At 48.9% G+C, this 24,908-nt stretch overlaps 2 protein-coding genes across 2 annotated transcripts in view; one reads left to right on the top strand and one right to left on the bottom strand.

The window, feature by feature from the left end:
• Adcy1 (adenylate cyclase 1) overlaps nucleotides 1–10,621 on the top strand; it is a 121,626-nt gene extending 111,005 nt beyond the window's left edge. Inside the window, exon 20 of the mRNA XM_045135472.1 lies at nucleotides 1,710–10,621. Within this exon, the coding sequence (XP_044991407.1) occupies nucleotides 1,710–2,012 (303 nt within the window). The 3' untranslated portion in view covers nucleotides 2,013–10,621. The remainder of the gene's footprint in view (nucleotides 1–1,709) is intronic.
• A 6,607-nt stretch (nucleotides 10,622–17,228) lies between these two features.
• LOC123455361 lies at nucleotides 17,229–23,252 on the bottom strand. Its single transcript, XM_045136158.1, has 4 exons — nucleotides 23,235–23,252; nucleotides 19,401–19,862; nucleotides 18,839–19,321; nucleotides 17,229–17,381 (listed from the first exon to the last, which is right to left on the bottom strand). Exons 1-4 carry the CDS (start codon nucleotides 23,250–23,252, stop codon nucleotides 17,229–17,231), a joined length of 1,116 nt encoding a protein of 371 aa, XP_044992093.1.
• Between the last annotated feature and the right edge of the window lie 1,656 nt (nucleotides 23,253–24,908).

Genomic DNA, 24,908 nt, shown 5'->3' with positions numbered 1-24,908 from the left:
ACCATTCAGCTAGGAAGAGCTCTGCCGTACATTTGAAGGGCAGGGCACTGGGCATTCCCACTTCTCCTGAGGGATTTCTGAGCCATTCAGGTAGGACAAGACCTATTGGCTGTGATACCTCTCGGAAGCCGCAAAGGCTCAGTGTGGGGAGTAGTCCGTCTCTTAGGATTTCCCCTAGAATAACATGAGCTCTGGCGCCCGTATACACTTGGATGAGCCTTTGTGGGTCAGTCAGAGATGTCAAGGGCAGCCAGTCCTCCCTGCCACCCCACCAGAGAGCCATAGCCGTCCAGGGCATTGGACGGATGGCCCCACTCCTCTGTGCATGTCCCAGTGGACTGAGGCCTGTGGAACAAAGGAGTGACGTACGGCCTTCAGCAGGTAGTGTGGCTCCCTCCTGCCTGCGCTGTCACCATGGCGTGTCCCGACACGCGTTGGTCCTTTAGCTTATCACAAAATCTCCTCAGTCATCCCATAGCCCTGTGAGGTACAAGCATTTGCACTAGTGGCTAAACAAGGCGCCCAGCTCTAGTGTCCATGGAATTTCTACTATTTCTTAAATTTCCTCAGATTTCATTTATTGTGATAAATAAATGTATGTCTTCACCAGTTTTAAGTGCGTGGCCACGTGGCGCTGAGCATGTCCCCACAGCCACGCAGCCATCCCGTCCTCTTCTCTAGGACGTGTACAACATTTTGTTACCCTGACATCCATCCCACCTGCGTTCTTCTGCAGTTTCTTCAAAGCTGGTCACTACCCAGGAGAGAATATCATGGGAGCCCCGTCCTGTGTCAAGCTGGTATTCTGCCCCAAGACAGTGTTGCATCTCTGGTTTTAGACTTAAATCTGAGCCTGCAAAAGCACAACTTCCCTAACCCAGGCATGCCTATCCACCCGTGGCTTCCCTCCCCGAAGGCCTCCCCAGCACATTCCAAGCCCTCTGTCCTCCCTCTCGTGTCTAGAACTCCTAGTGTCCAACATGATGTCAGGAAGCTGCCCTCCCCAGTTCTGTCAGGATGTGAGAAGGGGGCTTGACGTGGTATCATTGCTTCAACTCAAGATGGAGGTTGAGTGCAATGAGGAAGGCAGAGGAGGAGAGAGGTAGCTTCAAGATAGAGCAAAAATCTGGTTCTGTCCTCTGATTGTCCAGCACCATAACAAAGAGGAAGTACAGCTCGTTCTTTGTCTTCTCTAATTCTATGAGTCAGGGATTCTTTGGGCTACAGTACTGTTCAGAGGCCAGGAAGAAGAGGTGCTGAGAGAGACCTTGTTGACTTCCAGCAGGGTGCCTTTACTTGTGACCTCTACCCTGAGGTCTCTATGGCAGCTGCGCCCCAACCCCAAACCGAGGGTACCACTCCCAGTGACGTGGGTAGAAGCCGTGAACTCTGCCCTGCTGAGATGAGCAGACCCCTGGGCCTGAGAGCCAGCCTGTGCCCTGTCCCTCAACTCCCAGCACGAGTTGATCCCACACAGCCCTCAGCAAGTACACCAAACAGTCACAGCCGCTCACTCAGGCCCCGCCGAGCCCCTGCCAACCCAGGAATGGGGTGACTGCAGCAGAGCTGGGGCGCCTCCTCCAGGTGCTGGCAGGGTTAAGCAGTTAGGGTGTGCGGTGCAGCAAGGTGGGGGGTACATGGCAGGATCCTGCCCTCGGTTGGCCCTTTCGGCCTGTGGCTGAGAGTAATGGGCTTCTTTTCACCAACAGGTGACTGAGGAGGTCCACCGGCTACTGCGGAGGTGCTCCTACCAGTTTGTGTGCCGAGGCAAAGTCAGCGTCAAGGGCAAGGGGGAGATGCTAACTTACTTTCTAGAAGGCAGGACTGATGGACACAGCTCCCACCCCAGGTCTCTTCGCATGGAGCGGAGGATGTGTCATTATGGGAGAGCTGGAGGCCAGGCCAGGTGGCCCCCTCTGTGCCCTGGGGCTGGACCCCCAGTCAGGGCTGGGCTCCCCCCGGCCCCCATGGGCCAGTACCTGCCACCTGAAGCAGCAGTGAAGAAAGCCTAGTGAAGCCCGTGGGCCTCTGGAGGTGCATGTGGGGCAAGAATGCTCCAGGATAACACAGGCCACAATGGCTCCAGCCAAGACCAGCAGAGCAGCAGCGGCCAAGGAGTCAGGCTGAAGAAGGAGCACTGTCCAGGGGTGACCGGAGAGCCAAACAAAGATGTGTCCAAGACAGTCCCCTGGGGGTGCAGGGAGCCTTGACTTCCCAGCTGACCTGACCAGGTTTGGGCAGTGCTGGCATTGGCATTGGGACCTTGGGACTATCACCAGGGTCATAGCAAGGGCTATGGGGATCCTGCTGGCCGAGCATGGAGGAGCCCACCATGACTTGGCCCCTAGTCAGTTTGGCTATGGTAAGCTGTAGCCTATGGTGGCTCCATCCCTGGCCAGCAGCTTTAGGTATCGGACTGGGGATTGGCCCTGCTGGGCAGGGTGATGTGGCTTAAGCTTAAGCTGTTCATACCATGTGCACAGTACAGAGCTGGTCAGGTCTCAGGCTGGACATCATGGACTGAATTGGAAAGCTATCTCTCACTGCATGAAGAGTGAGGCTGTTGGCTTTCCTCAAGAGCAGGCTGTTGCGAAGAGCCAGAGGCAGGTCTTCTGGAAGCCCCACCTCCATCTTCTTGGCCTTTGCATTCTCGCCCAGCTCCACCTTGCCTTCTGGCTTCCAGCTCCCGTGACAGTCGGGCTGTCCTCTTCCTGCGCTGTCACTGTCATTGCCTGTTCAGAGAAGAGGGGTGGGCACCTTGTCTTGCCCTCTCTGTGGTGTCTTGAATACTGTACACTTAACAAGAACCAAGACTTCATTTATGCAGAGAGTGATGGACAGCCACACTAACGAGCAAGAGCAAGTTTTCCTGCCGGGAGACGTCACTTCTCTGGCAGAATTGGTCCTCCTGGTGGGGGTGGAGGGCACTCGAAGTCAGCAGACTGTGTGTCCCTGAGTTCAGAGTGCAGGGAAAGTGGCTGTGGGCCATCCTGTTGAAACCAGGGACCTCCCACCTGTACTTCATGAGTGCAGCTAAGGTAAAGACCCTGATGTGAAGGACAGGTGTCTAGAGATCTAGAAATGGCCAGAAAGCTGGCTGGGCCTGGCTCTTGGAGACCTCACTCACACAGGAAGGGAGGCAGCTTGAAATGGAGTCGCTGGGCATGAGCCCTCCATGCCCCAGTCATGGCATGGGAGTTCTGGCTCCGTACTGCTCCTCTGGGGCCTGCCCCCTTTGAAGACCAGGGCAGAATGAAGTTCTGTTTTCCCTAGCAGGGTGAGTGGGTGGTGCCTCTGACTCTGCCCTGGCTTCTGTGTGTGGCCACGCAGGGTCTAGGTGGTTTTGCAGGTCAGCAAGCACCTTTCCCTGGGAGGCTGGTCTCAGGATAGAGGTAGGTGGGTAAATAGTTTGTGGCAGGGGAGGCTTGAGGACTGTACGCCGAGTCCCCAAGTACCCAAGGCCATGGACTGCCAGTGATGGGTAGGAATCCATGCAATCTCGCTGGGCAGGGCTGTGGTTTTGTCATGGGAACAGTCCTCTGGCACCTTGTGTAGAGGGACTGTGACCCATGTGTACCCCACATTGCTGCCTTGCTGGTACCCTGCTCTGGCCAGGACCCACAGCGAGAGCCACGTGGACCTCACGGTGCCACTGAAAACTTCAGGGGTGGAGTGCAGGCAGCTTTATTCTCCTTGGGCAGCTTTATCTGGCTGCCATGGCCTGGTGTGTTGGCATCATTGTGCAGGTGAGTCTAGCTCCCATGAAGCTGAGGGCGTAGGAGAGGCTCTGGGGAGTAACTGCCAGGGACTGCGTCTGTGGGGAGATGACAGGCAGCTCCATCTGATGACCTAGCGTCCATCTGAGCCACTAGGAAGCAGACAGCGTGGCTAGGGTGCCCCAGCCCCCCCCCCCATTTGTGGCCGCCGCCTCCTCTCTGCTCCCACGTTTTCTTCGGGACAAGTGGTTCACCCTTAGGAACCTCTTCCTGTAGGGCTTCCTCATCTCTGTGTCTGTACTGACCAGGTTGGACGGAGGATATTCTGCCCCACAGCTGGGGGAGAGAGTTGCGAGAGGAGCCGAAGGCTAAGAATGAACCCTAGACCACTCATGGACTTATTGTAACCACAGGGTCCTCAGTGAAGCATATGGCCCCTCATAAAGGAATGGTTCCAGAAGAAGGTTCCAGAGAGATCTGAAGCATGCCTGGGACTGTTGTCCTTCTCTGCTTATGTGAAGAACAGGGTCATGAGACCACACTGCAGAGGCTGGATGTGAGGACAGCCCAGCCCAGGCTGGCAAAGAAGCAGGGATATTGCTCCCACAACAAGGAGCTTGAATTGGCAATAACCTAACTAAACATCAGGTAGATTCACCCAGAGCCACCAGGTGGGAGCTGTACGTGACCTGTCAGGCTCCCAGCAGTCAGTGCTGGCATGCTGTGATGTGACCTGGCACACAAGGCCCTGAGCCATCACACATGAGCGTGCAGTGTCATGAGATCACATGGGTATGTGACCAAAGTCACTGAAAGTATGGATGGAGCAAGCTGAAGCCACCTTAGGGGACTGCGCTGCCTTCTCTGGGGACAGGACTGTTTTGAAGGGAGCCACACAGGAGCCTTGGCGAGCTCTTCACTTCAGGGGCAGACATCTCCATCATCAGCAATTCCAAGCCTGCCTACTTCCTGTGAGGTCAGGAACTGTGTGTAGCCATAATGTTTCTTGGGGTTTGGTGAAAACAACTTCCTTTTTCTTTGTGATAAAATGTATTATATTGCCTTATTTATTTTTAATCTTGTACGATATTCATGTACAAATGTTAGAGCCATTCGGATGGGATTCCCTCTAAATTATTTATTTTAAGATGCTCTGTAAATAGTGCACCCATCACAGGTGCTGCCTGTTCACTTGTACCAAAAATGAGGAAAAGCTCTGCACCCACGCCAGCCCTGCTTGTGACGTCACAGCCCCTGGGAAATGACCCTGTGTGTCCCCTTCTCAACCCTAGCATGCCTCCCGTGCCTGACACTGTAGAGTAGAACACCGCCCAGAATGCTTCCAGTGGGCCGTGCCAACCGGGCTGGTCCAGTCCTAGAGTATCCGTACACGCAGGTGGATGTCTCTCTCTCTCTCTCTCTCTCTCGCTCACACACACATACATACACAGCAACCCAGTTGCCAAGCCCGTGTTTATCAGACTCTAAAGCCACCAGGGCTTCCAGACCCCTTCTGTCATAGAAGCAATAACCGTAACTTTACACTGCAGAGAGGAGTCCAAGTGGAACGGTAATTCGGAAACTACGCGTTCGTGCACGTTTGCTGTGGGGGATTGCACTCCTCAAGCCCCCACCTCTTCCTCGAGGCCCAGCTCTGGCTCCTCACTCAGTTATTAGGGCCAAGCTCAGCATCCTGGGCAGGTGAGCAGACAGCCAGTCAGCCACCAGTTCTGGGCTCAACACTGTCTCAGCAGAGACAGAGGTAGCAGCACCCATCTGTCCCCAAGTCTGTGCCTATCCTCCAATCGCAGTGCTGGCCCCATGTGACCCAGGGGTGGTAAGCAGTATAGTTTGCTGCGGCAGCTAGAGAATTCAAAGGGAAACATTTCCAGGCTCACTTGTATATGCTGTTTAAAGAAAATGAGGGCACCTTGACCATTGCAGATCTTGCTGTCACAGTCCTGGTGGGAGAAGAGCCCTTGGGACAGGACACCTGTCTTCTGTGGGTGAGGTTGTGGCCAGAATGGCTGGAAACCCTGGCTAACATGGCACATCCAGGTCTCGGCTTGGCAGGATGAAGCCAGGCTTCAGTGATTCCCTGCTTCATTTATCTTTGCGTTGAAGGAGGCCTGTGATATAGTTCTGAGAGCAACATGGTTAAATGGCTTGCTTTTGCTGGCCGTTTTAGAAGGAAGTGGTCTGGATTGGGGAATCATGGAGGTACTGAGGGTTGTGCTTGGTTCCTGCACCCTTCACCACCACCCCGTGGGATGGGTCCTGGGATTGCCTGAATCTCAGGCATCTTATGCGGGGCCTGTGTACAATAGGTATTCAGGGTTCATCAAGCAAGTGGTCACCTTTCATCACATACGTAACAGTGGCAGAAAAAGAAAGGGCACATTTCAGTGTATTGTATGCCAGTGAGCAGCTATCTGAGAAGGGGGTTGCCAAGGTGATGTTGATAGCTTACAATCTGAAAATGTGCAGGTCCCATGGCTGCATATATCCCCCAACACTGACTTGTTTATTACGGTTTTGTAATGGCTACAACTTAAAAAAAATGTGTGCACGCATGCGCACACCCCCTTTAACCTGCTCAGAAGAGACTGGATTTTAAAATGCTTGGTTTGGTAAAAGTTAATAAAGTGTAAGTTCTGGATGGGCAGCTTGTGGGGCACAGCTCTGGGTGAACACTGAAGCACTCTACCTCCAGCTGGGGTTGCTTTGAATGGTCACACTGAGGTCTTGAGCCAGCAGTTCCATATTTCTAGGTAGAACCGCAGGCTTGGAAGTCAATGGTTAAGAAAAAAAAAATTTCTGTGGAATTTTCAGGTTTGTATTCATGGCTCCTTAGGCTGAGCGTAGAGGAGCTCCCTGGGGTGGACTTAAGTTAGATGCAGAGGACTGTTGGGTCATGTGAAGAGATTTAGCAGGCAGGAGGGCACATCTAGTTGGCTTGGGCACAGATAGTTAATCTCTGCCTCTGGCGGAAGGAGGTCTTGTTCCAAGAAACGAGATACCTGAACACCTGTTTTGCACAAGTCTGTTCTTTGGCACCGGAAAGGGAATGTGGTCACATGTCCACTGCTGACAGTGGATATGGAAATGGGGTCTCTTCAGCTTTCAGTGTCTCCCAGCTCCTCTCTGCACATTTGGTCAGGCAGCTGGATGAAGCCAGAAGCACTGGGGCTGGAGCCCAGGTGGGAGGAGGTGGAAGGCGCAGGGCATGGCCCCAGACTCCTCCTCCTGGAGGGCAGGATGGGGATAGAGCGGAAGGAGACTCTAATGCCCGCTGCTCTGTGGAAGGAGCGTGTCTTCTGGATAGTCTGATCCTGCATGCACGTAGCTGGGGCCTCTGGAGGGGCAGGTCCTGCTGCTAGCTGATGGCAGCTGTACAGGGAGCTGGCTCTCTCCCACCTGGAGGCCATAGGCTCTGATGCTCTGGGGACCCACTGGGAGGAAGGTGTTTTAAGGCTCTGGAGCTGTCCATTTTCACAGGGTCAGGTAACCACTAAGCACAACCCCAGACAAACACATGGGAAGCAGTGGGTCAGGGACGATGCTGGGATCCTCCAGGGGTTGTTTTGCCTCAAGGAACCTGAGGGGACACTTTAAAAGTGTCTGAGGATTATCTGCCTTGTCCTCCTCTGTGTTCACACCTTAGTGAAGGCAAGACGAGTAGCAATGTGAGATTTTGATGGTGCATTCTGTAAATTTCACAGATCCAATCAATTTCAGATGCCACATTCTGTGGTGCTCTCTAAGCAACATATCATCATGCAATGAGTAAGACATTTGGTATTTTTAAGATTCCTTAAAAATTTAACTCACTCTATTTACTGTTCTGTTCACTATGTTAAAAAAAAAACAACAATTCCGCTAGCAGTTGTGCTTAGTTCTAATCAATGTGTATGGTTGTGCACATGGGTATGCATGTCTGTAAGCAAAAAAAAGGTTTTTGTTTTTTTTTTTTCCTGGGATTAAGATGAACTCATGTAAGGAACAAAATTAAATTTAAACACTGTCAGCTTACTTTCATGGCATTTAGCATTCCAGACATCAAGATAGTACCAGTCATCCAGATGGCCTCTGAGCCACTGTCCACCAACAACTGCCCAGTATTTGGTTTCCTTCAGGAGGGCTCTCATATCAGCAACTCAGGTCTGGGTACACTGAGGCACTAAGTTGGTTCTGTTTCTTTTGTTTTATTTGGTTTGGGGTTTTGGTATGTGTGGATCCCTATGCAGAGATCTCAGGGTGAATGAATATCTGTCAGGAATTTCCAAAGAAGAAACCGAGTGGCACCAACTTCGGGCACCACAGCCCCACTCCCCTCCCAGCTGCAGGAGCTCACTTGGTCAGGTCTGCCCACTTGGGTTAGCTGCTCTCTGTCTGAGTTATGTGCTGGGAAGGCAAGAGGTCGCCTCCTTGGGCTGTGTTGTATAATTGGATGGGAACAACTTCTTAAAATTCAGAAAGCTGACCACAGTAGCCTGATGACATGTCCTCCATCCTGACAGGTGTCAGTCATGTTAAATCTAGCTTCTCATTCTTTGTGAAGTGATTGAGTTTTCTTCTGGAGGCCTCCTGATCTGCTGGGTTCTGCACTCATAACTCCGAGGGCGGACAGTATCTTCCTCCTGTGTGGTTAAAAGGTCTCCAACAGGTCTTTGGCGTGGGTATAGATTAAGACGCTTGTTACGAGTTCCCAGATCTGGCTTTACAGTCCCTAGGCATCTCTGTGTGCTTCATTGCACTCCATTAAATAGCCTTTGGAGGAGGTGGTGCCACAATTATTCTTCTTGTCCACAGATACTCTGAGACCCACAGAGGTTAAGGATTTGCGCATGGGAGAGGAAGGGCCAGGCCTCAACTCTGGATCTTTCCTATCTTAAGCCCTGTGCTTTCTATGACAAGTAAGGGTATCTTTGCTAAAAGTGAAATCTGTAAGAATTAGAATGGTTTTGCTAGAGATCCTCACTTGTTCACACAATAATGCTTACCATAGTGTCAGGGACCCCACAGAGGCTGGTCCTGTCCTGTGGGTAAGGCTTGCTCTGACCCCATCCTTGTAGGATGCAGTCATGTCATCATTGGCTCTGCAGTCCTTGACTACATGTTGTTAAATGAGAGCCATGATGGTCCTTTAATATTAGAGATAACCAGGAAGAAAGTAAGGTGCTCTGATTGAACAACTCCTATTTTGTATTGCCATACTTGACATTCCAAAACTTTTTTTTAGAATATAACTGTCATAGAATCTTCTTAAACAGAGAGGACAGTTACTGTTTTCTGTCAAGCCTCTCTGATATCAAGTAAGGACAGAGCCGTGACACACCTCCCAAACTACACACCGTTTCTGCACTAGCCATCTAGGCTCTTGTTGCTGATCTGGAGTTCCTTGAGCTCTGAGAAGGGTGCAGGTTGTAATTACTGTTTCTGCGCTTATCTTCAGTGCCGACACATGCTGCCAACTGGTGCAGCAGTCATTCGGGGTACCTTACCTTCCCAGGGATCAAAAGGTATTTGGAGGCATTCCCCCAGGAGGATACAGAAGGTTAACAAGAAATTTCGAAGGATGGTGGGAAATTTGGCGATCCTTCAAGTACAGGTGCCCAATGCCTTCTGAGAGCTGGCTCCTGCTGACACTCGGCAGCAGGCACATCCACATCATTTCCAGCCACTTATTGAGAATTAATGTTTCAAGAGAGACGATATCTGTGACTAATTCCTAAGAGAACTATGGAACTTCTTGGACTTAATAAATTTGGATTTGTGTGGGATTGTTTGCAAGAACAGTTGCTCAGAATGTCCAACCCACGGGCAGCTACCACCTGTGGCAAGTGCCATGGGAAGTTGGCCCCAAAGCAGCCAGAACTTGTTTCTTTCCTCCCACCAGCAACCCCCACTCAACCCCAGGCCCTGGGCACATGAAGCACAAGTCTCAGGGGACAATGCCCATGTTGTGGGGGGTCCCAAGGAAGCCCACAGCACCTCTTGCATACACACTGGGAGTGTGGGCACAATTGGCCACCTGGAGCACACATGTCCAGGGCAGAGGGGCCCACTCTGTTGCCTTCGTCCCTCTAAACATAGAGTATATGCAAGCCATCTGCACTCTGGAATTGCATGCAGTGAAATTCCCAATTGTGTGCACCTACGTTTTAATCTGAGATCACACAACCACAGCATGCACAAAGGGACAGGCCTTGGCTTGTCCCCCAGATCCACACACCTGCTTGCTGGGAGCAGAGCACCCCTAAGCCAGGGACAGACCTGTGGAATCTGAGCTTTGCATAACTCTGGCGCTTAGTACACACCGCGTCCTTTCAGCTGAAGCCCCCTTCCCACCATCCTTGAACTTAAGCCAATTGCACACAACTCACACAAAGGGAGATGTCATTCCAATCATCTGTCGTGCCAGCAGCAATTCCATTTTGATTTAAGGTAAGCCCAAAGCCCAAGAAAAGGCCTCTAAGCACTGTTTATTAAGGCCTGACTATTAAAGTGTTATATCCTTTAGTGGGACAGAGGGTAGCGTGGGCAAGGGGTTCATTTTTCCACAGGTAAACTCACCCCATGCTTCTGAGAACACAGTGACTATATTCAAAATCACAGTGACTCAATCTCACTGGGTAACTTCTCACGATAGATTTGTATAATCAATACGGGTCTATTTTTATGCCAACTGAACACTGTAGAGCACCTTCCAGTCTTTTTCAAGATTGTTAAATTGAGACAAGTAATTGAATAATTTGTCCTATTTTTATTTTAAAAAAGTGAGTGGACTGAAATGTTAAATGTGAATGTACATTTCTTAATTGCAACTTTTCTACTGAGTGTTTGCACTATACTTTCTGGAGTCTTATCTATCAAAAATAAAGGAAAAGAATTGCTTGACTAAACGACCTGACCATTGTAATTGAAAGGCAAGTGGTTGTGTGGATGTTTTTGACACTCCTATTTAGTATACCTTAGGGGGAAAATTTTATTATTCAAAGTATCAAGTGACACACGACCCCCACTCAGCGTAAGCAACATTACCTCTCACCTGTACTCCACTCCTTACCTGTTCTTCTTACCCCAACTTTTTAGGCTTGTGCTATCTTGAATCTCACAATTAAGATATTTATCTTACTCATAAAATTTAAAATTTTCATGCTGTTCCTTGTCATAAAGGCTTCTTGCACTTTGGAATATAGTTTGCATAACAACCTTGTTGGATCTTTAACAGTTTCACTAACTCAGGCTGCACAAGTTTATTTTTACTGTCACCAGTGAATTCTTTATTTCATCTGTGCACATGCTAGGCAAGCACTCTAATGCTGGGCTTTGCCCACAGCCATCACCACCCTTTCTAGAAGATAACAATGATCTCATGTGCACAGTCACGTCGTCATCGAGACATTGATTCCATGTTGTTTTTCCTTTGCATATTGTCTTAATGTTCTGTAGAAGACACAAACAAAGAGGGAAGGGGTGTGTGTATGTGCATGCGTGTGCTGGGAAGACAGGTGAAAAACAGAATTTGATTTAAGGAATCGACTCCCATGTCTATGGGGTGGAAGTCTGAAATCTGCAGGACAGCTGGAGTGTCCAGGAAGAACTTAATTTACAGCTTGAGTCTGAAGATGTCTTGAGACAAAATTACCTCTTCCTAGCAGGATCTGTCTTTTCTCTTTAAGACTGTCAGCTGGTTGCCTGAGGCCCGCCCACACTGTGGCGGGTCATCTGCTTCACTTCAAGTCTACCAATAGGGACCTCAGTCATGTCAAAGAAGTATTTTCACAGCAACATTTGTACTATAGTTTGACCAGGTAACTAGGAAGTGTGACCCAACCAAGTTGATCTATGAAATTTACTATCACAAACATGATATATAGTTTTTTTTTTTCCTTTTCAATTAAGGACTGTCTTTAATGTCAAATAAAATCACATCCCAGTAAAAGAAAGAATTACGAAAAAAAATCCAATACATTAAAAGAGAAAGAAATACAACCAACTGTAAAAGCAGACATGAACAGAACTGTTAATGAAAAGAAAGCAAACTCAGTTTTTATTATTCCATGGCAAATGTTCTTAAAAGATAACATAGGTCTGGAGAGATGGCTTAGCAGTTAAGTGCTTGCCTGTGAAGCCTAAGGACCCTGGTTGAAGGCTCGATTCCCCAGGTCCCATGTTAGCCAGATGCACAAGGGGGCACATGCATCTGAAGTTCGTTTGCAGTGGCTAGAGGCCCTGGCGTGCCTGTTCTTTCTCTCTGCCTCTTTCTCTCTCTGTAGCTCTCAAATAAATAAATAAATAAAGATGATTTAAATATATTTTTTTAAAATAACAGTACTAGCAGCTCTGCAGTGAGATCACACTTGTACTTTCTCGCAGGAGTTTCTTGCTTGGTAAAATTTCACAGTAAGTGTTAGGTGCTAATATCCTTTAATATAGTAAAACAACCCCAAGGAATGGATTGCTAGTATTTCTTTTTTTCACATAGGCTTTCACTGTGTTGTTTGTGATGATAAGCACTGGCAATATATGGTGCTAGACAGAACTCTAAGATGCCATGCCAGGATCCTTTGCCCTTACAACTGGTGATTGGGTAGCAAGTCACTCCTGATTGTGCCAGGTGGACTCCTCATGCTCTCAGAGTAGAGACCCCTCTCTAGCTGGTGGCAGGAGGACAAGCTAGAAGTATCTGAAAGATGACAGGATTTGTCCAGTCATTGATAGCTTGCATATTAATATAGTCATGTGACTAGGAAGGGGGTCCTTAGGATCTCAGCAGAGTAGTGCTCCATTGACTCACAAGAGAGATCCACCCTCCATGGGACGCTGAAGAAAGAATCAAGTATAATTAAATTAGTATGAATATTAGTGACCTGTATTGTAAGCACTCCTTGCAGATTCACAATTTCTTACAATGCAACACCCTAATTGCCAGCTTGCAGAACCTTCCCTTTTCCAGCTGCCTCAGGAGCAGGCTATCAGTCCCCCTGGCGCTGACCGGCTCTCCATCCAGCCTGACAGCTTTGGCCAGTCTACGGATGCCTTGAGGAAGTTACAGAGCAACTACAGCTGCTTGTAGCTGGTGCACAGTCTGGCTCCCAAGGGTGCGATCCCAGCCACAATGTTCCAGATAGCTTCCACTGCACCCTTTTGCCATCACAAACGTCTGCAAACTCAATAACTCTACTTATCCGGCAGCTATTCTCACTCAGGCTGAAGTGGAAGCAGGTATCCTGGTTGTAACCTGTGATTGGCACCAGTGCAGTCCTTCATTTGCATGAGGGACTTTGCCACGATTGGTACAAAGTGCTTAATTTGCAGGGAGGTCTCCTGTGAAGTTAGAGACGCCCTCCTTGCTGCCCCCTTCCATTGCAACATTAGGGCCAATGAAGCTTTTTTGAGTGGTTTCTTCTTACTTCTGATTCTTATCATCAGCAGAGCAGAAGGAACTGGCAACTTGAGGAGGTCATAGAGCTGGCATCAGAACAGTGGAAGCACCAGCAGGAGGGCAGCTGGAAAGTTTTCAAGAACAGCCAGGGCAGAACCGATGGCAGTGGCCGTGGAAGCCATCAGGGCTGTGAAGAGCTGATGAGGAGAAAGGGCCTTGGCCTCTGGGCGGGGTCCAGGGAGCCTCCAAGCCTTAGAGGCCACTCCAAGCCTGAGAGCAGCACCAAAGGTCTGTTCAGAGGCTTTAACGCTCGCAGGACCTGCCTACTGCCTGCTGTGCTAGAAGCTGACAGTCCAGAGCAATAGGGTTATAACCTGAGTGTTTAGAGGTGTGCGGCCCTGGCTTCTAAAGCCCGGAGCAGTAAGCTCTCAGTGACTGGGACAGTGATGCACCTGGTCTGCCATGACTAGGTGAGCTTCTCTGTGCCTACTTATGGTTTCTACCAGAACAGAACAAATAGACCCTGGCTGGCTGTAAGCACTACTAGGAACTAGACTTGCAATCCTAAATGAGTTTGGGAGTCTGCCCAGGACCTCCACTTAAGGACTCCCTTGATTTCACTTTAAAGGATTTCAGAGATAACCCCACTGAGCTGCCAGAACTGACAAAAGGGTACAGCTGTCAGCTACTAGGTTTGCTTCTTTGGTAAATATCTTGTCGAGAGAGAGAGAGAGAGAGAGAGAGAGAGAGAGAGAGAGAGAGAGAGAGAGAGAGAGAGAGGGAGAAAACAAATAACAGAGGCAATGGATGCTCCAGGGTCTCTTGTCACTGCACATGAACTCCAGACACATGTGCCACTTTGTGCATCTGGATTTATGTGGATATTAGGGAATCAAACCCAAGATATCAAGCTGTTGAAAGCAAGTGCATTTGACCATTGAGCAATCTCTCCAGCCCCAAAATGTTTTTATTTTATTTGCAAGTAGAGAGAGAACATGGACACAGCAAGACCTCTTGCTACTGAAAACTCCAGATGTATGTGCCAGTTTGTGCATTTGGTCCTACATAGGTGCTGGGAATTGAACCTGGGCCATCAGACTTTGAAAGCAAGCACCTTTAACTGCTGAGCCGTCACTCTAGCCCCTGTGTGAGCCACTAAGTTTTTGATAGCTTGTCATTCAGCCACAGAAAACTAAAATACAGTAGAAATCAATCCACTGGTCATTATAATGATGTCCAATACATAGCACAAGAGACATGACTCTGTGAAGTAGCTTGAACATGTAAGACATGCATGGCTTGTGATTAGAAATTAGTTCTTTGAACCACATGCCTATCAGGAGGTGCTCCAGCACCATGCGCAAACATAATACTCATGTTAGGGGAAAGAAGTGTGATTATAATAAACATTAGAGGGAGTAACTTCTCAGAGTTTGAGAGCATTTTGTTGAAACTTCCAGGAAAAAGAATGTGTCCCCCTTCCTCTTGTGTAGCGTAACTATGTACGGCTCTGCATACATAGCCAGCCTTAAGGGAGCAATGGTGCAAGCTGTGCCCATGCTTTCCTCTCAGTGACCATTGCTGGTATTGTCCTAAGGACAGTTTTGGTTTTTTAGTAAACTATCACTGGATTGGTAACTTAGGAACCTTACTTGTCTCACCTGAGCCATCAGCAGAAATTTCACATGTCTCAGTCTTCTGTTTCCAATTTCTCACAGCTACTTCTCCTGCTGAGGACACAGGAAGTGTCCGAGAGCAAAGGGGGCTCTGGGCCACCTGTGTTTCCAGGCACTGGGATGGTAGCCCTGCTCCAGATTTAGCAGGCTTCCCATGGGCATGTTTCTGTAAACAGAATGTGAGGACCTTCTATGCTTAAATACCCGAGATGGCATTTTAATCACTTTATCCAGAGGCCTATAAATAAGTGAATAGATTCCAACTAGGTAAATACATTAATCCCAGAAAATGCACCGTGGAAACCTGGAAATCATCTGTCACATAAACCTGCCTCTGGGTGCCTGTAATCTTTCAAGAACACATTTCCCCAAGCTTCTTCCCTGGACCCATTCTCAGTTTGAATTTCAGTCTACAAAGAAAGAAATAGAATTTACTTGGCTACATTTCTGAATCAATTTGTGTCAACCACAAACTTAGGAATAGTTTTCAAGAAAAGTTTATTTTTATTGAAAAAATATTGGAAATAATCCTCTGAAGTACTTCTCCCCATGTTATACAGTTCTAGGCAGTCTGTTTATACTTTTCTGTTTTGTTTGAAAATTAATAACATTCTAGCGTTTTTATAAACCTGATTTTATAACCCTGTAATTCTACAAAATGAAAGAACAATTTTAGGAGGCAGTGTATCCAGGAGGAAATAGCTCATAAAACTTGCAAATGTCTAAACATACATTATAAAAATAAATTCTTATCACTTATGGAGATCACCAGATGAATTCTGAAGTTACCGTCTCAATTGCAGCTGACAGCCTGCATCTAATTTTGGGAGGGATTTCATTAAGTCAAACCCTCTCTCATATTAGAATCTCCAAAGGGATATGGATACTTCTAGGGAGAACTGATTAGTGATCTTACTTAACATATCCCTGAGGCAGAGATTGAAACTTCTTGTCACCTGACTCTTCAACACTTGACCCTGGACCTCACATGTCCTTGGAATCTATTATATTATGTCATATTTTAGATCCAGTCTGGAGGGGTTTTTTTATTTTCTGAGGCAAGCGCAACTGATTGGCCTTTTTTTTTATGTGAGAAATCAAGAGTAAAAACAAGAGAGAGAGAAAATTGACATGCCAGGGCGTCCAGCCACTGTAATCAAACTGCAGATGCACGTGTCTCTGTGTGCATATACATTGCATGCTTGCATCACCTGGTACATCTGGCTTATGTGGGATCTGAAGAGTAGAACATGAGTCTTTAGGCTTTGCAGGCAAGTGCCTTAACTGCTAAGCCATCTCTCCAGCCAGAGTCTGGGGTTTTTAGGAGTTGGCTCTCTGATTACACTGTAACAGTCATCTTTTATCCTCATGATCCAGAAGACTGGGCCACCTGCTGACAAACTGAGAAGGTGATGGGTAGGAGGTAGAAGAGACTGCCCTGGAAATGTAAGTGTACTTCTGCTTTTAACAATAGGTAAACCATTTTGGATGCCGTGTAGGCTGCAGAGATTTATAAGAATAACATGCCCACTCAGAGATCTGATGGTCGGTCTTATGTTAAACTCCAAGTGCCTTGGGAGCACATCGTATGTCTGCTTCCTGACAGTATGTAGCCACACTTCCAGTACTTGGATGTTAAGTGGGAAGCACAGAGTGGAGAGAAATCTGGTAGGGCAGGAGGCCATCCAGAGGTTTAAATTCCTCTGGTCCTGCCCACAAAGCCAACACCAGCAGCAGTCAGGTTTTCAGGGGAAGGTCTAGGAAACAGGTCTGAGGGTGCTTGGGAAGTCAACCCAGCCTGTGCCTGAGGGGACCAAAGCCCAAGCCGAGACTCCATCAGAAACCCTTTCTCTCCATCTTTATCACCGGGCTGACCCCACCCAGAAAATGGGCTTCCCTCACCAGTCCATTCACCGTTTCCTGTCATAGGCCCCACTGGCCAACCTGTGAGACGAAGCTCAGAACACCAACGGCCTCTGCACTTGCACTTAGCCTCATGTCCCAGAGCTCCGCACCCCACTGCCTTTTGGTCCCACTCAGTCCAGAGCAAGCAAAGGATTCTGGGCATGTACTGCTTTTCCATGACAGAGGGAGCTGGACCAATACAGTCTTAGGTTCTTTGCAGTTCACACAATAGGTTTTTATTTTATTTTTCACATAAGTAAAACAAGGGTCAGAGGAGCAGAGAGCCACCCTGAGGTCAGAGCCAGTCAGTGGAGGACATGCAGCTCCATCAGCTCCAGGGGCCTTTGTCAAGCTGCACAACACACAGAAACTCAGGGTCTTAAACCACGGATTCTGTCCCATGGCCCCATCCCCTTGGCATCTCTTATCCCCGCCGTTACAATCAGAGTAACAAGGTCTGCTTCCACCTCATTCACATGGAGCCATGAGGCCCTGGAAGTCGGAGGAACTGAATGACCAAGTCAGGCCAAGGCACCAGCATCAACCGTGACTCTCCTGGGGCGTGGGTGCCCCCTCTGCTTGGCAGGTAAGCTCAGCGCTCAGGGCTCCCTCAGCTTGGATGGTGAGCTCATGCTGAATGGCCTCTTCAATTTCCCGGAGCAGGCGGGCTTCCCACTGCTTCAGTCGCCTCATCTGTGGAGAAGACAGACATCACCGAGAAGGTACAGCTGGTGTGATCTGACAGCAGTGTGTACCATGCACTCTGGAAAAGAAATGACCAGCTGGCCTGGGGACCCTTGTCCAGTCAGAGACACCAGTCAACCCTACAGGGTCCCCCTCTCAATGCCCTGCGTGTTGTTCCAGATGTGTGGGGTGGGGGTGGGGGGCTCCCAGGTGCAAGGCCTTCCTATTCTTAGGAGGCATTCTTACTTGCTAGCCTGCTGTGAATGAAAAGGCAGACATCTCTAGGACAGTGCCCTGCTCAGGAAGCTACTCACACTTTAGGTTCATCAGTGAGAGGCTCAATCTTAAGAGGAGAGGAGTCAGAGGCCCTTCCTGGAACGAGCCTGGGATACACTGATTGCCTTCTATGCTAGAGGCCAGCATGCTCCCAAGGGGCGCAGAACAGAAAAGAGCAGGACGGTTAGTCCTGTGTAAGCCGAGCTGCTCTCACAGGCTGAGCCGGATGTCGACCACAGAGGATTCCTGTGCTTAGTTAAAGGGAGGTAGAGTTTAGAGTCTGACCTGTTCAGAGGGGCCTGGAACCAGGCAGATAGTGGAGTTTGTTGTTGTTTACAACAGAATCTATATAACCCAGACTGGCCTTGAATTTGAGATTTTCTGGCTTGTGCCTTCCAGGGCTGTTACTACAGGTGTGCAACGTGCCCAGTGTGCGGGCGCACGGGCTTTGCTCCCCTGTGCGCGCCCACCTCTCTCCTGCCAGGCGCTGCAAATGCTGGGCTCCAGTGCTTACCTGATCCTCGGGGCTTTGGGGTGAGGCATGGCAGAAGCACCCTGGGGACAGGGAGGTGTTGGGGGCAGCTTGTGCCCTTGCTATAGGAGGGTGCTATACACACAGCTCTCTGTTAAAGGCTGTGCTGGAATTGCTCAGCCAGGTTCTGTGAGCCCGGAACTGTGCCAGGTGGCAACTAACAGTCTTCTAAGTCCAGGCACAGGTGAAGTGCAGAGACTCAGCTGTGGGGGGGGGGGGAGGGGGCGGGGTTTCCACTAGAAGCAGCCTGTTCCTACCACACTTGAGACAGGAGGTGTGGGGCCATTCTTAGCCCCAGCCTCTCTGTTGACTCCTCAGTGCTGAAGATTCATGTGGTACCTGGATGCCTGTGAGTTAGAGACCAAGGACAAGCAGCAGCCTGAGTTACAGCTAGGGTCTAGACAGGCAGAGCCCGTGGTTAGGAAGTCATGTCTTCACAGGTAAAACAGCCACAGCAGCCCCTTGGAGCTGAAAGTCATCTTTACACAGCACTGAGTGTTACAAAGCCTGGAAGGTTTTGGAGATTTCTCATGGCAAAGTGTGCCCAGGGCTAGGGGTGCGGACTATGCCACGGCTGGGAAAGCCCTGCTTTTCTAGTCGTTAACAAGGATCTAGTGTTCCCTAGGGGTGCGAGCGCACTGGAAAGTGGGAGACCTACTGCTGCTGCCCGCCCCTTCCAGTCTGGTCTCTTCCTCTGGGCTGCGTCTGGAATTCCGGGCAATCCTGGGTTCTGCTGCCGGCTCCTAGGTGGGCGCACGGCCTGCGGCGGGCGTGGCGGTGGCCGCTGCGGCTGCTTGCGCGGGTGGTTCAGCGGCGCTGACGCGGGTGGGTCTTCCCCTGCAGCTGAGCGGTCTGCGCAGGGCTCCAACTTGGCGCTGGAGCCCTCGGAATCCCAGACGGTGGAAAGCCGCCTCTTTCTGAAGGTGGCTATGGGGCTGACCTCGGCCAGCTGGGAGGCGAGGTCCTGGGAGGAGTGTGCGGGCAAGGGAGACCCGTGCAGATAGGCCGCCCTGCCCGGCGGCCGTGGGCTCGGGCCCCTGGTCATCTCGTCAGGGGTACTGTGCTTGGTGGGCTTTCTCCACGGCGGCTTCCGTGTCACTAGAGAGGGGCTCCGGTCTAAAGAGGAACCCAGTCCAGAAACCTGCAAGATGAAGATGCAAGTTGGGGTCCAACTGCAGCGAGCTTCAAGAGCTGGGCACTAACCTCCCAACCGCAAGTACGTGCGCTTCCGGGCCTGACCACCCTGAGAGACCCAAGTGTCCCGGAGACTCGGGCGCCCGCGTGTGCTCTGTGCGCGCTGACCGCTGAAGTCGCGTCCACGTGGAAACCACGTGAAGTCGAAACCGGCGGCAGACAGCGAAGCTTCCCGGGCACCGGCAGGGAAGGCAGCTTCTCGGTGGCCCTGGCTGAAGGCTGGCGGTGGGCCCTGTGGGCAGGGTTTGCTGTACGGCACCAGCTGCAGCTCCAGGAGTGGAGCCACCATTCTGGCCAAGATTTTCCTCCAAGACAAAAGTGTACATCAAACCAGCCATACTGCTACACGCAGACGCCTCTCTGGGACACTGACAAACTACAACCTCAGCCTCCATAGCTTCAGGTTCTTCATCAGCAGATTCAACAAATTGCAGATGAAAAATAGTCAAGAAGAAATTCTCATTGTAGGTAATTTCCAAAACAGCAACCTACACATGAGCACACAAGGCAGTTTTCTTTTATCCTAAACAGTATGGTCCAACAACTTCCATCCACATTACGTTCAGTCTGGGAAGATTTAAAGTGAATGAGAGGATGTGTAGGCTGTATGCAAATACCATACCATTTTATATAAGAGACTTAAACATGTGTGGATTTTGGCATCCGAGGGGTCCCAGAACTGATCACCTAGATGAAACCTATCTGTGTTCACCACAAGGTGTGACTCCCCCAGTGCTTCTATAAAATCATTTTGACTGAGCCCTTCATTGTGTTTTGTGCTTGTAATGATTCCTTGGGGTTTTAGACATACTCATCCATGCTGACAGCATCACTATCTGCTTTACCACCAACTGAAAACACCTTCCAAGTAGAACCAGATTCCCATCTTGTCTAATCCCACCATATGGAGCAATTTCCTGCATTTATGCTTCAGCAATGTGAATAGCAGCTTCTATTACAACGTCTACTGTAGGCAATGACATCCCCAAGATGTAAAGGAAACCATTGTCACTAGGGGGATCAGAGGAACTGAAATATTCCCAAACAGAAAGGATAAATATAAATATAAATCAAGGCAGAGCAAAGCAAGGTGGGGCTTCTTGACACTTCCTGAGGCCTGCCACCACTGTGGGGTTAGCCATTGCCTATCTATTGGCTGAACAAAGCCGGCCAGCTGTAGAAACCTACAGGGGTTGGGGACATGGCTCAGAGGACACAATGCTTGCCGAGCATGCATGAGGCCCTGAGTTTGGCCCTAAGCACTGCATAAACTGGATATGGGGGTTCACACTTGTAATCCTGGCACTTGGGAGGGAGGAGGAGGCAAGAGTATCAGAAGTTCAAAGTCGTCTTTGGTGTGATGGCTTATACTGTCAACTTGACAGGATCTAAAATCACCTGTGACGGATTAGGTTAATCGAAATGAGAAGACTCATTTTCGCCATGGGGGTCCTGGACTGCATAGAAAGGAGGAAGTAGGCTGAGCACCAGAATTCATCACTGTGCCCAACTTATTGGACTGAATCTAACCAACTCCTGCCACCATGCCTGCCCTGTCATGATGGGCTGTAATCTGGATCTGTAAACTGAGATCAACCTTTCTTCCCTGATACTAATTTTTGTCAGGTATTTTGTTTCAGAAACAAGAAGTTGGCTAGTGTACTTGGCTACATAGCAAGTTTGAGGCCAGCCTGGGCTTTGAGAGACTTGGTCTTAACACAAAGAAAGGGGAAAAGTGCTTTGGAATACTGTCTTCCAGATATTAAGTGGCCGTTGCATTCATGTGCTCATGGTGGCCAACCTACATGATATGAGGGTGAAAAGGAAGATGACATTAAAATAGAAGAGGGACTAGTTGGGAAGAAGGGGTTCAGTGGAAAGGAGGACAAAGGAGGGTGGTGTGAGGGGATGATGATCAAAGTACATTGTGTATATGAATGGAGGTCTTCAATAAAAACTTTAAAAAGGAAATTAAAACAAAAAGAACATAGGCTTAAGCAGAGAAACTCATGAATATGTGACTATCCTTCATTTGCCCCTCTAGTCAAGGTCCAAGTCCTGAGCCCATCTATGGAGTTCTGTCTTCTGCTTGTGATAGCTACGTTGTAGTAAGAATAAGTGCACAACCACTCAACTGACTTCTTACCTACATTTGTGAGGTTTCTCTGGTAATTAACTTGATGTGAGAACGTTAACCATGTTGCAGCAGTGAGGAGCTCAACCCCTACTCGGTCTCACATAGAGCTGCACGCGTGTTCCTGCTTTAAGCATGAACCTGCTTAGGAAGATTGACCAAAGCAGTGGGGACAGGTATTAGTTTTCCATTTGTTGCAAAACAGATTACATTAAGTGAACACTGGAGCAGTAGTCTCCCTTTACCCACAGGAAATATGTTCTAAGAACACTGGAAGATGCTGGTCACTACAGATAATACCAAATCCACTCTGTGTCTTGTACTATATATGTATACCTATGATAAACTTTCACTTTTTCACTTAAGATGAGAACTCCCTGCCTTTTTAAAATTTATTTTTATTTATTAGACAGACAGAGAGAGACAAAGGGAGACTGGATGTGCCAGGGCTGCCAGCCCTACAAACTAACTCCAGAGGCATGGGGAACCTTGTGCATCTGGCTTACATGGGCACTGGAGAATCGAACCTGGATCTTTAGGCTTTGTAGGCGAGTGTCTTAACCACTAAGCAATCTCTCCAGCCCTCATAACAACAGTTTTGTGTCTAGCTTTCCACAAAGATTCTAGTATATGCCATAGAAGTTCTAGATGGTTTGTCCTAGAAACACCTATTTTTTTTTGTTTGTTTGTTTTGTTTTTGAGGTAGGGTCTCACTCTACCTCAGGCTGACCTGGAATTCACTATATAGTCTTAGGGTGGCCTCTATCTCACAGCAATCCTCCTACCTCTGCCTCCTGAGTACTGGGATTAAAGGTGTCCCAACCTTTGGCTGGATTCATGTCAACTCCAGTAATCTGAGGGAGGAGCTAGATGAAAAAGCCTCAGGAAGCAAAGTGTTTTTCAGCCCCACCAGCAATGCATTGGATTGTTCCAGTGTGAACAGGCATTTCATTTATATAGAGGCTTTAATAGGCACTTCTTGAATGAAAAATGAACATTTCATCTATATGTATTTTTGGTAAACTAGAAAAATTCAAGACCAAAGACATCTACCACCTTAATAAAGGAAAACAGAATAAAACCCAACTATTAAAGTATTCTCAGACTAGAAAAAAACAGAAATAAAGAACAGGTGGATGCTAACACATGATTTTTATCCCTTGCTACATCAAGGGGAAAAAGAACTGAAACCATGTTGAAGATGACCTTGTTCCCTGGAGGAACATTTATGCCTGTTCATGGGTTTCCCCTTCCAGACTGAAGAGCCTGTGATAATATATCCTGGGGACACTGGTCTCTTTAGCCTCCTGGCATGTAGACTCTTAACACTCAGATTCCTGAGACCCCAGGAGGGGAAAAATAGCAAAATCCCAGAGTCCTAGGACAGAGCATGAGATCTTCTCAAACATACACCACTGAGATCTTGCAGAGGGTCTTGGGGGTTTGGGATGCTCCCGAGACCTCAAAGCCAGGTTGAAGAGACTTTGACCTGGTCACAGCTAGGACAGCCTGGAAGTGGGGTTCCAGCAACTGACCCAGGAAGCTATGGTTCAGGGGGTGCTTTGGGTCAAAGACAGGATGTTAAAACTGAACACACCCCAGAAAGCTTATGTGCCAGTCAGGGGTTCTTTGGGGCTCACTGGGGAGGGGTGTGCCTTTTGCTCCATCCTACCCCATCCTGCCCCGTCCTACCCCAGCCCAGCAGTGCCTCTCGGTACATACATACCTGTGTTGTCAGTGCCATCCTGTCTCTCCTCTGCAATCAGCCTTCTTAGGTTGTAAGAGCCCCTGGCTCCTAGACCCAGAGTGCCGAGAAATACCGGCAGCTGCAGATTCCATTAAGGCCAGACAGGTGTGTCAGAGCTAACTAACGACCACGTGCCTGCATGGACAGAGGGGCAGTTTTCCTTACCCTGCAGGCTTCCACCTGGCTCTTTTCTCCTTGAGTGTGTAACCAAGACTATGTATGGTCTCCCCAACTACAAGCCTCGTATAGTGCACTCACTGAGTCCAGTATGTCCCCTGCATATTTACAACACAAAGGAACAGAGATTATCAGGCCAGCTAGCTTAAAGGAGACCAAAGATATTTCCATGCCAAGGCAAACAGAGAGACACGGAACGGCTGGGTGCCCAAGTAGGTTCTGTAGTTGAAGATGCCTTCCACTGAGTTGCTCAGAACTTCTTTATTAAAATACTTAGCTGGACATGGTGGCACATGCTTTTAATCCCAGCACTTGGAAGGCAGAGGTAGTAGGATCTGTGAGTTTGAGGCCACCCTGATATTACATAGTGAATCCCAGGTCAGCCTGAGCTAGAGTGAGACTCTACCTTGAAAAACTAAAAAGGAAAAACAACAACAACAACAACAAAAAAAAACACCTTAATAGGCTTCCCTCAGCATGAGGTGCCGGACAGCCAAGTTCCTGACTGAGCCACTCTGGGTGGAGCCTCAGTGGCATCTCTAAGGTGATCTCCCAGGTGATGGTGCTGTGCCGGGCACCTCTGCAGCCCCGGGGTCAGGGAGTGGTGTGAGTATCCCAGAGGAATGGTAGCATGGTCATTTCTAACCTGTATCTCCTGTACTTGTGGCCAACTCCTACTTCTCTTTGAGCATTCGGGAGGATGGAACTGAAAAGAGAGCAGCTAAGAAGCTAATGACACCCAAAGGAACAAGTCAGCCCAGAATAGAACATTTGACAATTTCAAAACATTACTGACATGAAGACCACATATGCTTTCAGGAAAAGTCAAGTAATGATTGGAAGTGGCAGTTTGTTCTTGTATCACCTCAGTCTCCTAACCCCCAAGAGCAAAGCAGCGAGTTTGCTGGTCGTGATGGGGGGAAGACGGTGCGGAGAGCGGAGCACATTGCCGGCATCCGTCTCTTAGTGGGAGAGTTACAGTAAGAATCTAGGACATCTGCCTCTCACATACGCGCTCTTGACTCTTGCAACTCTGTGACTTTTGAAAATTATGGTTCTTCCAAACTTTGTCACTAAACTTCAGAGTGACTTGTTGGGTTTTTCTTTGTAAAATGAAGTAGTATGTGGAAGTTTTTCTAGCTTTGCAACACTACAAACTCAGGAAGCTAAGCGAGGGGAAGGTGGTTATAGTGATGTCCTGTGGACTCAGCCCCCAAGCCAGGTGCAGGTGCCGAGCTCAGTCTGGGGTTCCTACACACGTACCTACTCTCCAGACTGTTCACTTTGGGGATACACCCAATGGCAAAGACAAACAGATTCCTGAAAACAGAACTTTGTGAGGCATCACAGAACAAGGGGCTAGCAGAGACCAGGTGGTGGCCATTTGACTTGTGCTGATGGCCTAGTGCAGCACAGCTGAGTGACAGACAAGGTGTCAGTGCTGAGCATGGCTAGAAAAACATTCCACGTTGCTGG

Source organism: Jaculus jaculus, chromosome 16 (genome assembly GCF_020740685.1).
Source record: "Jaculus jaculus isolate mJacJac1 chromosome 16, mJacJac1.mat.Y.cur, whole genome shotgun sequence".
NCBI classification, from domain to species: Eukaryota; Metazoa; Chordata; class Mammalia; order Rodentia; family Dipodidae; genus Jaculus; species Jaculus jaculus.
The sequence above is the reverse complement of the archived record's forward strand: the minus strand, read 5'-3'. Positions and strand labels throughout refer to the sequence as shown.

What these genes read in the sequence shown, in the direction of transcription:
- LOC123455361 (XM_045136158.1), bottom strand. An exon ending in GGTCAGGCCCGGAAGCGCAC is followed by an intron (nt 19,322 to 19,400) that starts GTACTTGCGGTT and finishes TTCATCTTGCAG; the next exon opens with GTTTCTGGACTGGGTTCCTC. An exon ending in GGAAGGGGCGGGCAGCAGCA is followed by an intron (nt 17,382 to 18,838) that starts GTAGGTCTCCCA and finishes TCTTCTCCACAG; the next exon opens with ATGAGGCGACTGAAGCAGTG.